General features: G+C 26.9%; 2 protein-coding genes across 2 annotated transcripts; both read right to left on the bottom strand.

Annotated features, from left to right (window-relative positions):
• Positions 1-731: 731 nt before the first annotated feature.
• LOC132937853 (uncharacterized) lies at positions 732-3,896 on the bottom strand. The gene is made up of 4 exons (XM_061004429.1): positions 3,880-3,896; positions 2,334-2,499; positions 2,121-2,249; positions 732-1,286 (listed from the first exon to the last, which is right to left on the bottom strand). The coding sequence occupies exons 1-4, from the start codon at positions 3,894-3,896 to the stop codon at positions 732-734; spliced, it is 867 nt and encodes a 288-aa protein (XP_060860412.1).
• On the bottom strand, positions 2,447-14,819 carry LOC132936133 (protein CLP1 homolog). Its single transcript, XM_061002818.1, has 10 exons — positions 14,627-14,819; positions 10,697-10,843; positions 10,190-10,351; positions 8,896-9,124; positions 8,664-8,834; positions 8,041-8,231; positions 6,959-7,181; positions 5,770-5,863; positions 5,544-5,684; positions 2,447-2,499 (listed from the first exon to the last, which is right to left on the bottom strand). Exons 2-9 carry the CDS (start codon positions 10,802-10,804, stop codon positions 5,570-5,572), a joined length of 1,293 nt encoding a protein of 430 aa, XP_060858801.1. The 5' UTR covers positions 10,805-10,843; positions 14,627-14,819; the 3' UTR covers positions 2,447-2,499; positions 5,544-5,569.
• Positions 14,820-15,720: the final 901 nt, after the last annotated feature.

Genomic DNA, 15,720 nt, shown 5'->3' with positions numbered 1-15,720 from the left:
AATCAAATTCTACACATTTTAAATAAATAAAAAAAGAGAAATGAATATTCAAAAACATGATTAATTCTGTAACTTTCTACAGCTGATACATTTCAACCAAATTTACTGTATTATATTATTATAATATAGTACTACTAATACTTCACAACTACTAGGTGTAAATCTTTGAGGAAGATATTTATTTATATCAACTTTTCTAAGGTTATTATTTGGAGAAAAAATTAATGAAATACAATAAAAAGTAACCGTATTGACCAATAAAACAGTAACTAAGTCAAAAAGTATACATATTGAAAATTATATTACAATGCATAAAAAATATGTTGATTTTCATAATTAATATTTACTGTATTTAACTATATGTATAAAACTAGTTTGGAACATGACACTGCAATTAAATATACAAGAAAAAAGAGTTAAATATTTATTGGAATATAAATAATGGTTATTTATATGCTTAAAAAATAATGAAAATTACAAGTACCTCTTCAGTAATTCTAAAACACAAATGTTTTCTCAATAATATGTTAGATTCAAATGATTATTTGAGAACACTGTAAATGGTCATTTTTAATTAAATAGTTCGGGTAAAAAAAACAAAAATACATTTTAGTGTAAAAGAGGAATAAGGCAATAAGACCTGAATATTCAACGTATTATTTGATTAATATGAACATACATTTCTATAAAACAAGAATATTAAAATAACTAAATTATACCTTTTGCAGTTGTTACATTATGTTACAGTCCTTCCAGAACGGTTGTGTATTCACATTTATTGAAGTATCCTCAATTTCTTCATCTGCCTCAAAATTGTTTTGAGTCTCTTTTTCTTCAGTTTTTGCATCATCACTATTATTCTCACAAACAACAGATTCGGGTTCTATGGTATTCTCTCTTTCAGCTATGATTTCCGCTATAGAAATATTTGATTTATCTTCACTTATTAAAGTACCATATGTTATTTTTTGGAAAGGATATTTCATCAAGTTCCACAATTTGAGTATCTTAGTAGACTTTTGATCTTGTTCTGCCAAATCTTCAAATTTTCGTTTTCGCTTATTATTTAATACTTCTTTTTCCAGTAAAAAATGATCACCCTCAGACGTAGTATCTGAATCCTTATAAAAATGTAATGGTGCTCTTACTGGTATATTAAAGTTAGACGCAGGTGATCCAATATTATTTAATTCTGAATAATCATTTTGCAAATCATGTGAATCATTATCATATAAAGAATCACTCGGAGAATATGGAACATCTGGACATTTGATTGAAGGAGTTACCTGAAAAATTAAGTAGTTTTTAAACTGAGATTTTCAATTCACATTACATATTAATTAATAAATAACATGAAAGTAAACATTTTGTCATGTTATATTATATAACTTCTTGCCGTGTTTTTTTATCTTATGTACCTAATTTAACAAGAAAATAGAGTTACAACAATATAGAGTCCCATATGAAACTTAATAAGTAGTTTTTTGTATAGGTTGTTACACAGGAAAAATATCTAGAAACTATGGTCAGCATAAAATATATTTGAAATTAAGTAGTTATTTCTCAAAAATATACTAATTAATTGTACGTATTTAATTACTAATGACCAGTGTTCAAAGGTTATGAATAAGGGGAGAAATGAAAAATAGAACTTATAATAAGTGGAGGGATGTTCCCTCGCTGCGTTCGACAATTGGTATACAAAAAATTAAACATAATATAATGTTTTAATCTTAAATCAGTTAATGATATTATCTTGAGCAGAAAAAAAACAATTAACATCAAAATAAAAACTGATTTAAATATATTTTTTTTATTTACAAAGAGGAAAGATTTTTTTAAAACCTACCTACCCCATTCCTTTTTAAATATTATCACTAAAGACATTAAGTTAAGGTAAACCAGTAATATTATCATTGGGTTATTCATTTAAGACATATTTTGTATGAATATTTTTGTTTTTATTTTTTCTGGATATTGATAAAATGAGAACATGACCTAAATTCATGGTGTGCCAAGTTTTTCAGATATTAATCTAACCTAAAATAATAAGTACATTTTTTTTTGTGTTTCTTTCTAATTTTAACAAAATTATTATATTCCATTGAATTTAAACGTACTTGAATATCTTTTTCACCGTTATTTACATCTGCTTCATTTGAATTTTCATTAAAGATATAAATAGTTTCTGATTCACGATCTTCTTGGGTGATAATTGAACCGATAGTAATATTACGATCTGTATCACTATCCATTTCAAAATTTGGTTCTAACGATGACGTAGTATCGACATCAAAATGTATGCTATCAGTTTTATCGTGGTTTCCATTTAATTCACTGCCATTAGTGTCTACAGATTTATTAAGTTTTCGTATTTCACCGTCTTTGTGTGTTTTTTTGGATACAACTTTTTTTAAAGTCAACAAATCATTACCATTGTTAACGAATAAGCAGCCGGTATCTTTTCCACTCACCACAGCTTCAGTCATTTTTTTTCTTCTAAAATCAATAAAAAATTATTCATTTTAATAAGATTATTGAAAATATTTCACCCATTTCAGAATTAATTAACTGAAAGACCAATTCCATATAGAAACTGGAATTCCCATTCCACCATAACACATTCAATTTTACATAGTTTTAAAGTGTGGGTAGTTAAAACAATGAATCTCTTAAAATTTAATTTGACTCAAATTTATAACTATATCTATTTCAAAGACATGCATACACCAAGAATTTGAAATAAAACCAATGTAGTAATGTAATAGGCATTTAGACCTTATAATATGTTTATATGCAATTTTTAATTCATATTTTACAAGTTTGTACAATTTCATCAAATTAAATTATTAATTCATAGTAGCTTAATGAGAATTCCAAAGTCATATATATGTGTATAAAATTCCTAAATTAATTAAATGTATGTGTCATTATTGATTACATTTAAACTTAGTAATAGATTGTAATTTTTAAATGTATGGGTTTTTACAAAATTTATCAAATTTATTTAATGTTCAAAAATACAATGTTTAGATTGTAAATAATCCTTTAGTTTTAATTAAAAACAGTAAGTACATTTTTTTTAAAATTTATATTGTTATAGGTAGGTTATTTTATTTTTAAACAGATAAAAGTTTAAACATTTAAATCAGTATTATTATTAATATTATACATGATTATTAAGGTATAATTTTTAATTTTATTATTCCTATATCTTGAAATTGTATTTAATTTTAAAGAAATTAATATTTATATTCAATGACAGGAATTCATTCAAAATGTATGACACCATAATAATGAACACAGAAAAAATTAAATCACTCTCCACAATTATAAAAGTCTATCATAATCATTAGGAGGACGTAAACACACCGTTTGCTTTCTCTCTCGGCCCATAGCAAAACGAACGGCTATGGCGGTGTTTTTAAGAGCCACGTTTATTCCGAAATATCCAATGTGGATTTAGTAAATGAATTTCTTTAGCAACCATAATTTGTCTTACCTGAGATAATAATACAATACGAACAAAGTGTGTGTACACTGTATACACAAGGATGGAATATATTTAAAATAAAGAACGAACGAGGAACGTCGGGTACAATATTATTTAACTACGACAAAATCACGGACTAAGATAGAAATAACTGGGAACAATACGAATTTTATTTAAACGTTTCAAATTTCGATTACACATTGACGATTTACATTCGTTTTGTCTAAAATGGTTTTATCGGTTTGTCGTTTTGTCGTTTCTTCTTTTCACAACATTATAAACAACCAACTGTATGAACCACAGTTTAAGATAGAGAGCACTGGAAATGAGTGGAAACGATATGATTTGCGGATGTCGGGAAGCCGGACAACAAATCGCCTCATTACCTTCGGGCGACGGGCATCAGTTAGTTCTCCCAAAATTTCATGGAGGATAAAAAAAAACCAGCAAATCCCAACCAATTGTACCAACATAGAATCCAAAATTCCCTACAAATTATACGAATAGGTATAACCAACCTAACCAACATAAAAAATTAATATATATATTTTATGAAAAAATCGTATTTTTTTATTTAAAAATTATCGTATAATAATAATTATGGTGCGGTTGAAATATTATATTTGTGCCTATGATATTACCAAGTATATTTGATGATATTATTGTGAACAAAGGAATTTATATATAATATATTTACGTAGAGCCTTGTTTTAAATTTTCAATCCTTAGCTATAAAAGTTGAACATTTTATACATTTTTAACTACAAAATAATTATTAAATTTAATATTTGATAAATTTTGTCAAAATTCAAACTTTATATGCTCATGAAATAAAATTGTGCCTATGTATTTTTAATATTTTTCAACTGCTATTGTAACAATATATCAGGAGCCATACATTAAATGTTCACGCTTTTTTACCCAACAAATAAAATTTTATTGTTAATTATAGAAAAAAAAACTAAAAAAATTGAAAACTGACAACGTCCGTAAACAGCTCGAAAAGTGTCAAATTTTATCGTGTATAGAAAATGCTAATACAAATATTCAGTGAAATTTTCAAGTATCTACAGTCATACGTTTTTTATTTACAACAAAATAAGAAAATCGTTACACGAGAAATCGAGTGAATATCAAATGTTGTAAATATATGAATTTCAAACGCTCATAAAAATTTAATTTGACTTTCTTGTAGACATTTTTTTTTTTTGATAAAGGTAGACAAACTTGTGGACAGTTTTGTATTACATTTTCAAATCTTAGATTTAAAAAGAAAATTTTTATGAATTCTCAACTCAAAACAATTTCCTAATTTTTGTGATTATCCGTATTTTGTCAAGATTTGAACTTTAAATGCTTATAAATAAAAACTGTGACTAAGGATTTTTAATTTTTTTCATCTGCCTTTGAAACAATAACCTAGGAGCCTTCTATTAAATTTTCAAGCTCTTTTACCAAACAGATAAAATTTTATTGATATTTATAGAAAAAAAAACTAAAAAAAATGGAAACCGAAAATGTCCGTACACAGCTCAAAATAAGTCAAAATATTTGGAAAATGTTATGGTGTATAGAAAATGCTAATATAAACATTCAGTAAACATTTCATGTACCTACGTAAAAATGTCTCGTAACATTGTTTTGAAGTTTTGTCATTTATGCTAATAAGTAATAATATACCATAGTAAAATACCATTGGTAAAAAAACCAATTAGAAATGTAGAATAATACATAAATATGAATTTCAGTTATTGCATATTTGCGTATTAGGCTGGCCCACCGGCACAATAAATGAGTGAAAAAGTCCTTAACTGAATAAAAATAATTGTAAAGACATTATTTATTTGAGTACCTAATTAAGAGAGTAGATATAGACCACGTAATCCTGAATTTTGAACTAGCAGTCATTTGAATAAATATAATTTACTGGATAGAGAAATCATGCTAAAATATTTGTGACTTGGGATTTATTAATTATTCTTAAAGGCTAAGAAAAATATATTATGTACTAAAAAAAATAATCATTAACAGTATCTATATTGTAACATACAAAATATTTTTTTCAAACAGACAGTTTCAAGCATTGTTGTCCATGAACTGTACATCTGACATGAGATAAATTGTTTCAGGCAGAGGTTTTGGTTGAGGTGACAATAGAGTTAACATTTTTTTTGAGGTGTCAACATTTGTTCTAGAGAAATAAAAAAAAATGTATTAAAACGGTTGTGCATCAAAATTTTGTTATATTACATTGAACGATTCTAAACAATACTTACACACAGACAAAACCAGCAACACTATTCCTAACAACGTCTTCTTCTACCATTGTACTGAAACTCAGAGCTAACACATGATGCATCATATTTGGCCCTGTAAAAATTGTCAAAATATTTTTAAAAAATAATCTTAATGGAAAAGTATTTTAGATTCTGAGTGGAACGATGAATGTATTAATTTTACAATGATGTGTGTTTTCTTATTTTTTTTGTGTCTTGTTTCAAAGACAGATGAAAAATATTTAAAAACCATAGTCACAATTTATGCATTTAAAGTTCAAATATTGACAAAATACGTAAAAATGACGAAAATTTCCAAATTATTTTGAGTAAGAAATTCATAAAAACTTTCTTTTTAAATCTAATATTTGAAAATGTAATGCAAGAGTCCTCATAAATTTGTCTACCTTTATCAAAAAAAAAATATCTATAAGAAAGTGAAATTAAGTTTTTAAGAACGTTTGAAACTCATATTTTTACATTTGATATTCACTCGATTTCTCTAAGTAACGATTTACTTATTTTGTTGTAATTAAAAAACGTATGACTATAGATACTTGAAAATTTCACTGAATATTTGTATTAGCATTTTCTATACACGATAAAATTTTGAGAATTAATTGACTCTTTTTGAGCTGTTTACGGACATTGTCAGTTTTCAATTTTTTTAGTTTTTTTTTCTATAAATATCAATAAAATTTTATTTGTTGGGTAAAAAAGTGTGAACATTTAATGCAAGGCTCCTGATATATTGTTATAATAGCAGTTGAAAACTATTAAAAATACATAGGCATAATTTTATTTCATGAGCATTTAAAGTTTGAATTTTGACAAAATTTATCAAATATAAAATTTAATAATTATTTTGTAGTTAAAAATGTATAAAATTTTCAACTTTTATAGCTAAGGATTGAAAATTTAAAACAAGGTTCCACGTAAATAGGTTATATATAATTTTCCTTTGTTCACAATATCATCATCAAATATACTTAGTAATATTATACGTTGTCTGACCGTCTTCACTCAGAATTGTTTTTCTTATACAATGATAATATATCATTGAATTTAAATTTAATACCATACATTACAATGACGCACTTGTAACCTATTGTACAGTAGAGCGACATCCACTTGCCCACCCTTTTATTAATTAATATTATACTATGCACTAAATGTTTTTTATATTTACCTGGAGTAACAGGTTGAAGTTTTGTCTCTAAATCAGTTTTTTGCATATCTATTGGCATCAATGTATTTGGAATGGGTAGCACTCCAATTCTATATACTTTTATGTCGGAAAACCTTACAATGCAGGTGTGTGGATGAAGTACATTCCTAGGACTACCATAAAAGAATTCTCGAATACGTGCCTCTCTACCTTCACATCTAAACTTATTACTCTTTTCAGCTACCTAATTATAAAATAAATCAAATTTATAATAATAGATACATCATAATTTCTACATATTATAAAATATGTCTAATTTTTTAATAAACGGTTAATAGAAGTTAAATCAAATTTTACAACATGGCTATGATTAAACTAAATCAATTTTTGTTTTGATAAAAAACTTTAGAAAATAATAATATTACCGTTGGTATAAAATGATTTAAATTTAATAGTTACATTATTTATGTATTATGATCAATATGACAATATGCAGCTTTATATTTTTGTAAGATAAGTTTTAACCGTAATTTAAAAAGTGTTGTGTACTTGTACAAATAAATTTTTATTTAGTACATTAAAAAAAAGGAGTAAAATTTGTTGAAGACAGCATTTATTGAGACATACACAAATATTTACTTTTGTTGCTTTTGTTTGACAGGGGTAAATATTTATATACTGTATGCCAAGACCAAGAATAATAGAATATTAGGTCTGCCCAAGAAAGCTTAATGCATATAAAGGCGATCTACAACTGCCACCAAATGTGCATTTTCATCTTAACAATATTGTGTGATTTACCATAAAAATAAAATTTTCTGAATTTTCCAATGAGTATTTTATTCAAGATATGACTAAGTGGGTCACAAATTCAAATATTTCATAGGAAACAGATATTTTTGAAATGTAATGTAAAATATATATAAAAAAAATCAAATCCTATATGTTATATGTACTTATTGCAGGGAATTGGTTTGTTGACTTAAGCTTAACACATTAAGTTTTATTAGGCAGAGCTATTTATATTATTTTTTCTTGCAGCCTTTTATAAATCTAGCCACATTAATGGGTAAGTACCCAAAAAACTTATTGGTAATACTTACTCCTCTACTTTTTGGTAAAAGAACAACTTTGACAAATACTGGCATATCTCTCACTAGTTCATTATATAATCGTTCTTGATCAAGTACAAGAATAACATCAACTTCAAAAGCGAGTGCAATGTGAATCAAATGCTGGTAACCTTTACCTTTTATCCAACCGCACGTGTTAATTATTAATCCAGAACAGTTAACTGTAAAAATAAAATTAAGCTTTACACATTCTCTTCATAATACTTATTAATTATTATTATTATCCTTTTAAAACAGTAAAACAGTATGTTTTACTCATTAAATATTTACAAAATATTGGAAGTCATACTGAACAAATTATTATAATTAAACCAAAACTTTATTAATTCCTTACCGACCTAATGTTTTTAAATTTTATAAATCATTTCTTTCTACACATGAAGTCTCATATAAATCCTAAACTATGAAATTCAATATCACTTTAAATTATTATCAGAAAATAGTAAAATGTTAACCAATAGATAGAGCTCATCTCTTACTACCCAGTAATATATTATGCTATGTCACTTAGCCTCATTTGTCGTGTAACCATCTGTATAATAGATATAATCATATAAGTTAAGTTCAAATAATATTTAATAGATAAAAATTACTTCTAGGATTTTCATCCATTCGTTGATGAATAACTTCTGCCATACGAGATATTAAAGTGTTGTACAAAGTTGAATTAATACTCATGGTTGTATGTCCATAATGATAGACTAGTGGAGCTGCTTGGGAGAAACTTTCATCTACTTCGGCTGGCTTTTCTACCACGACTGCTCCTACAAATTATTATTCTCGTTAGGACTATTGTCTTATGATGAATTTAAAATCTATACAAACCAATTGTTCCTGGAACTGATATTTGTCCCTGACCCGGGTCCAGGTCAACATAGATGGGTCTACGACCAAGAGCATTCATTCGTGCACTATAGTTTAGTAGTATTCTACAAAGAGTAGATTTACCCACATCAGTCGGTCCAACTATCATTGTAATAGGACCTTTCATCTTTTCTTTTTCTGATTTTACCCGTAGTTGTTCTAATGATGCATGGCAATTTAAATAAAACATCTAAAAAATTAAACACGGTTAAAATATGTAAATAGATAATCATTCAGACATTCATACCTATAAAAGTAATTAATTATTAATAATTGTATTGAACTCTACCAATTTTTTTTTTCGGTTAATTTGTGTTTTTCCAGCTGAATAGTATTAAAATATATGAGCTATTTTTTATTCTCAAAAGATATTAAGGTATAAATGAAGCTAAAATTATATGGCTAAAATAAATTGATTTATCAGGTGTTACATTACAGACAACTGTTTATATATATTTTGCATTATTTTAGATATTAAGTTAAGCATTTTAAAACACAAGAATTAATTCAAAAGTTTTTTTTTTATTTTACTTTATAATGATGTTCGTATATTATCTAATCTGTGAACACTAAAAAACTTGAATGAGTTTTTTTAATATCGAAGAATTAAAAATTAAAAATACATCTTTGAAAGAGACATTGTATTTGTTTACTCTGTCTGATCTAGATGCAATATAGAAATGTACGTTTAGTACAACAAATTCTGTGTTGTTAGCTTTAATATTATAGTAAATTTAAGTTTAAAAAAATTATTTCTGTTGGGCATTGGCTTTTTAAATATTTTAACTTTTATGTAATATGTCATAAAATTCATCAAAATTTAAATACCTTAAAAAATCAAACAAATAACCACAGATAACGTTCTAAACTTTCAGTTTTAAAATAATGTTAATTTATTTTAAAATTTAAGCTAACTTCACAAGGTAGGGTCTACTAAATGCAAATTTGGTATGTTTCCATAAGTCAGCTGGAAAACAATTAGTCTGCAACATTCCCTTAAAATTGAAGATTAAACAGAAATATATCCATTTTGATAAAAAGATAAATTTATAAATAGATAAATAAAATTAATTGCAATAAAACTATTTAGTAAATTTGAAGAAAAATGTACAGTTATGAATGTGATTTTAATATTTTAAAAACAATTGATACATTATTATGCATATACACCATAATATAGTTTAAATTAATAATAAATAGTAGAAATAAGTAATCTCTATTAAGTAAATTAAATTAAAAATATCATTATTCTTACCATTGGGGTCTCTTTGGCTATATAACTAATTCCTTTTTTTCCTCGTAATCTTAATGTACACCCTTGCCACGTAAACACCGCAATTTTTGCTCCAAAATAAAACGTATACAATTTACTTTTAATTAATTCTGTCCCAAAAATTTCTGCCAGGCCAGTTTTCAACTAAAAAAATTAAAAATCACCATAAATTTATTATGTCTATAACCTTTAACAGAATATATATAAGTGACTTTGCATATTTTATTACACTTAAAGTAGGTATGTTTATGTTTACATAGGTGATTCTTGGTCCTCACTCTTCGTTTAAAAATAAAAATCACTTGATACTAAATGTATTTTTGTTTCATGAAATAAATACATTTTAAACAATTATAATTGCATAAGTTCATATTAATTATTTTCAAATGTACCTATCTAATTATTAAAAAAATTGTATACCAATTGTGTACCAATTTAACATTGAGTAATATAACATATTTTATATGCAGGACTATTGGATGTACTTACTTCTAACACAACTGTTTCATTTTTGTTTTCAACTTCAAACCTAAGTTCATTATCAGGTTTCAATACGAATTCTTGATCTTCAATTTGAAATTCTACGCTGTCTGACATGATTAATACCTATGTATGTTTATTCAATATTTCAAAGCACTGAAAACACACAGAAAAACAATTAAAACCTAAGTATGATATGAAATTAAACGACCAGCTATCGCCGATTAGTCCAATTCTTTTTAAAGAAATCAAGACACATTTTACATAAATACCTACAACAAACATCTAACTAAAAATGGACCACTAAATTTATTATACTAAAACTGACTTACAATAAATTAACGGGTGGTCATACAACTAAATTAATTAAGTTTGGATTTTAACAAGCGTCTGCACACCACCGACGACGTAAAACAAACAAATTAAAAAAGTTTATTTTTATCTTTATATTACAGTTTTAAGTTTAAACAGAAGTTAGGATTATGAAGGCAGCGTTGCCGATGTTTTGGACTTCGATAAAATTTAACGCCCGCCATATCGGCCAGAAGTACCTCCTATAGATAACCATTCTGACTTATCACAATGTACCACGAATATTAAGATAATAATTAATCGTTATCAATTAATAAATAACAACATAAATTAATATAATATATAACATAAATAACAATATTATTTTATTGTTCGCTAACTTTTGAATCATTCGATTATTTGAATTTCGACTACAGACTACATTCGTACAAAGTTCTGTTCATAAATTTTAGTAAAAAATTACCATGCATAAGTGTATTCTTTTTAGTAAAACAACCAAAGTATCGCCTCTCCACATTACCTTAATTTTCATTTGTAAGTATTATTTTCGAGTTGTAGATACTGATTATATTTCTTAATAATATAGGGTCAGTCTAATTTGCTAATTGGTTCACAACATATAGATTTCCTAAAAAAATGAAAATAGAAGGAAATAATGACTAAAAATCTTCAAATTAAATGATAACCCAATTTCTATCTGGCATAGAATCTGCGGTAAGCATTTTACAATCAGTGATTATAAACAAGGTTCAGTAAATTAGTGGACATTATGTCCAGAGGCTGTCTCAAACATACCTAATACAAACCACTTGTCTGGGATGGAGAAGTAAAATAAACAATATGAAATACATTTTAATAATTTACATCAATATTGGTAATACTCTAAGCACTACAAGTAAATCATCTAAGAGGTAAAATCATTTAATATAATTTATGAATTAGGTATTAAGATATTTTTTACAACTAGACATTTTCAGGAAATTATATTTCTGTAGCAATGAGTTAGAAGAAAATGAATAGAAAAAAAAAAGATTTGGAGACGTTACAGTTGATCATTTTAATTCACCTGAAACTGAATAATGTCTAATTCACACACACTTATGTAAGTATATTACTCAAGTCTCCAATTTTAAATATTTGCTAAAACCAAAAGTTACTTAATGGTTTATCGTTTTTTAGTTCATACAGTGGATTATACTTATTATGGTTTTCAAAACTGAAATATATGATGTACCTCATACAAGGAACTAGGAAGTCGAGCCTATATATTGGCAATTTTTCAGATATTGACTTCCTTGAAGATAATTCTGCCGGCTAAGACGAAGCCATACAATATTGGAGTGATTTATGTAACTTAAAGGTGAGAACATTATTGATAGGTTTTTATTTTATAACTATTTTACTGGGCTATTAATTAACATACCCACCTGTTCACGGGACACATTGTATATCTAATTGTGTGCGTGTACTTATATTTGTTTCGAAAAGGCTTAGTCTAAATAAATTAATAAATTAATAAATAAATAATTATATGTTAAAATTTTAAAATATCCATAGCTTGCGTTAAAAGTAAAATACGAATAAATGCTTAGTGCTTCTCTTAAGGTTAGTTAAAAAATATTTTTATTTAAGTTATAGTATAATGTTATGTCATATCACTCTAATATTTAAGCTAACAGTATGAAATTAGGTCTACTGTACTCACATTTGAATGTTGCTCACAGTTTAAGAATTGAAAACAAATGTTGCACTGACATATTATTAACAAAGTTTTAATTTTTATGTTATACAAATTTGCTGAGCAAGAATCCAGTTTTAATAACACAGAGGGCCTCAACATGTTATTTAAATTGCAAAGAAACACACTACTTGTTTGGACTTCAGTATCTATTCTGAATGGAAAGTGTATCTATACTCTATTCAAAATAAGACCGTGACCAGGCGGTCGAGTTGTGTGCATGGGTGTGGCTTTGTTCCGTGGCAGCGCCCGACGCGTCGCCGTAGTAAGGAAGGCATCTGGCCATATGTCTGACCGCCGCCCGACGAAAACTGGTCGCCGCCTAGTCACGGTCTTATTTTGAATGAGTATAGTTGGATGCATTTAACAGGTAAAAATTGAAAATTCACAAGTGTTTTCGTATACATAGGGAAAAACAAAAATTTAATTGAGGAAAAATGGTCTTTTTTACACAACCCAAGTTTTTGACAAGATTTGTTTTTATAATTCTTATCCATAAAAAGTTCTTTGCTATGTCAAAGAGTTTGAAAATGTAATACAAGGATCCGTATAGTTTCTTTAATATCTGTTCAAAAATATAAAAGATTTCATATCGTCAGACTAATTCGTAGAAGTTCTATCTCCATATTGTCAATTTTTCAGGAGGGACAAAAAACGTGTTATTGATTCAAAAATAAGAATACTTAAAATAGATGTATTTTTAAATGTATTTGATGGGTTTGTTAATATTATATAATATTATCCACTATTTTTAACAAAATTCATCAACAATTTGCAAATTATTTTGTAGTTAAAAGTATATAAAACGTTCAATAGTCATTTCTAGGTTTTCATAAGTATTTCATACTGTACCTACCTGAAGCTTTTAAATTATATCAAATTAATTGTTTTTGGCAAAAAATAATTCAATCTACTGTTTTACAAAAAGTAGAATTAATTATTTTAACTGCAATACCATCAAATATAGGTACTTATATTGTAATATAGGCTGACAGTATTTGGCTATTTGCTCAGAATTGTTTTTTTTTTTTATAAAATGATTTTATATCATTAAATTAAACTTAATACTGACCCATCAGCTACCAGCCACACGACACGTAATGTTTAGCAAAGCGTTATCCACTTGCTCACTATTTTATTATTATTTTAATTTATTGAATATAAGAACTTGGTAGAATTACATTGAAATTATTAGTTTTCTTTATTTACTGTCATTTTGACAAATCCCATACCTAATTGATAAATATGATGATATTATACGGATGGTTATTAATTACATTTGTTACAAAAAGTTCTTTTAGAATTAGTCGTTATTGATTTGATTGTTATGACAATTAGAGCTGTATTTTGGGACATTGTGAGTAAGTTGCAACTTGATACAAAATAAAATTCTATTGAAGTATGCAAACATGTGAACATTTAAAATTTCATATAGGCAAAAACTAATAAGTTTCACATCTTAATTATTGGCATAGGTTAATCTGAATTGTTTATTTTATATATAATTGTACGGGCGGGGGCTATCATGCAATGTGAGAGGTTCCCCGACACCTAACTCTCTACAAAATAATGGACTATATGGAAAGGAACTCTGCTCGCATACAACTTTACTTGCGAAAGGAGGGTTTGCCCGCAGTGAACAAGGGTGGGTAAGACAAAAAGACAAATTACAACTTTTGCAACCAAATAATATAACAATAATATATGGTAACAAAATATATAATATAATATGATAATTAACAGTATAGTTAAATTGATGGCACTAATCGTGCTTCACTACAATTAATAACAGACAACAATTAGGTATTTAATAATGCTAATAATAATTTAACTCGCTGTGAGTATGCTTAGCTAACTAATATGTACAATTATAATATAATAAGACTCACCGTGAAGTTCAGAAACTGGCCAGCTGCACACTATTATTGTTGCCTATAAAAGCTATCTAAAATAAAGCTATCTCATTGATCGAATTAACTAGAACAAACTGCATACATTATGGCATACATTTCTTATTGCAATTCTAATATAAATGAATCAGCAAAAAACGCAATACTATAGCACGTGTTCTTGACATAACAATCAACAATTTAAAAAAAAAAAAAAAAATAACAACTGAACTACTTTTTAATAATGTTTTTACCAACTACACCAGGGTTACCAACTTTTAGTGTTAAAATACGCGACACACATTTTTTTGTTGGTATCATTAAGTTAACTTTATTAGCATTCCAATGAAATGAAATATTATATAAATATGGCTTTTTTTTTATTGTGTAAGCAAATAATTTTGGTGACAAAATGGAGTAGGCCTAAAAAAAAATTTGATTGGGTTAACATATTGGCAATATAAACAAAGCCTCTTACTTTAAAGTATTATACTTTTGATTTTGTATTTATATATTTATTACATTTATGTTCCTATAAATAAATTTGATATAAGATAATATAATTAATTAATTTTTGTGTATTTTTTTTAGAAATACTAAAATACGGGACATATTGCGTCCTGTTGGTATTAAGACAGGAGCGGGACAGATTTGTTGAAAACGGGACTGTCCTGAGAAATACGGGTCAGGTGGCAACCCTGAACTACACAAACGTTTTTTACGAGGGCTTCCCAGCAGCATTCTTATGGCATTCTTATCATGCGCGTTGCGCTCCTAGTGGTTTGTCCCGGAATTCTGTTATCTTTGTTTTGGTTTTCGGCATCCGTGGTAATGATGTTAACTGTTAAGTGATAACTCCCGTCTGTCATATTTTGTAATTTATCGACTGTCATTGACTTGATTTACTTCATACTTGAAACTTCACTATTTAGTTGCATTTTAAAAACATGGATACCGTCATTAAGTGTTTGTATTGTGAAACACATTTTCTCAACGTAAATCCTTGTACGTGCACTTCCGGAAATTTCACGGCACTGATGTATTACCCGTAAAAGACCTCCATGCGAAATTTGCCAAAAAAAAAGTACTACTTA

The sequence above is a fragment of the Metopolophium dirhodum genome, chromosome 1 (genome assembly GCF_019925205.1).
Source record: "Metopolophium dirhodum isolate CAU chromosome 1, ASM1992520v1, whole genome shotgun sequence".
Classification (NCBI taxonomy): domain Eukaryota; kingdom Metazoa; phylum Arthropoda; class Insecta; order Hemiptera; family Aphididae; genus Metopolophium; species Metopolophium dirhodum.
Note: the sequence above shows the minus strand (reverse complement) of the source record. Positions and strands in the feature narration are given on the sequence as shown.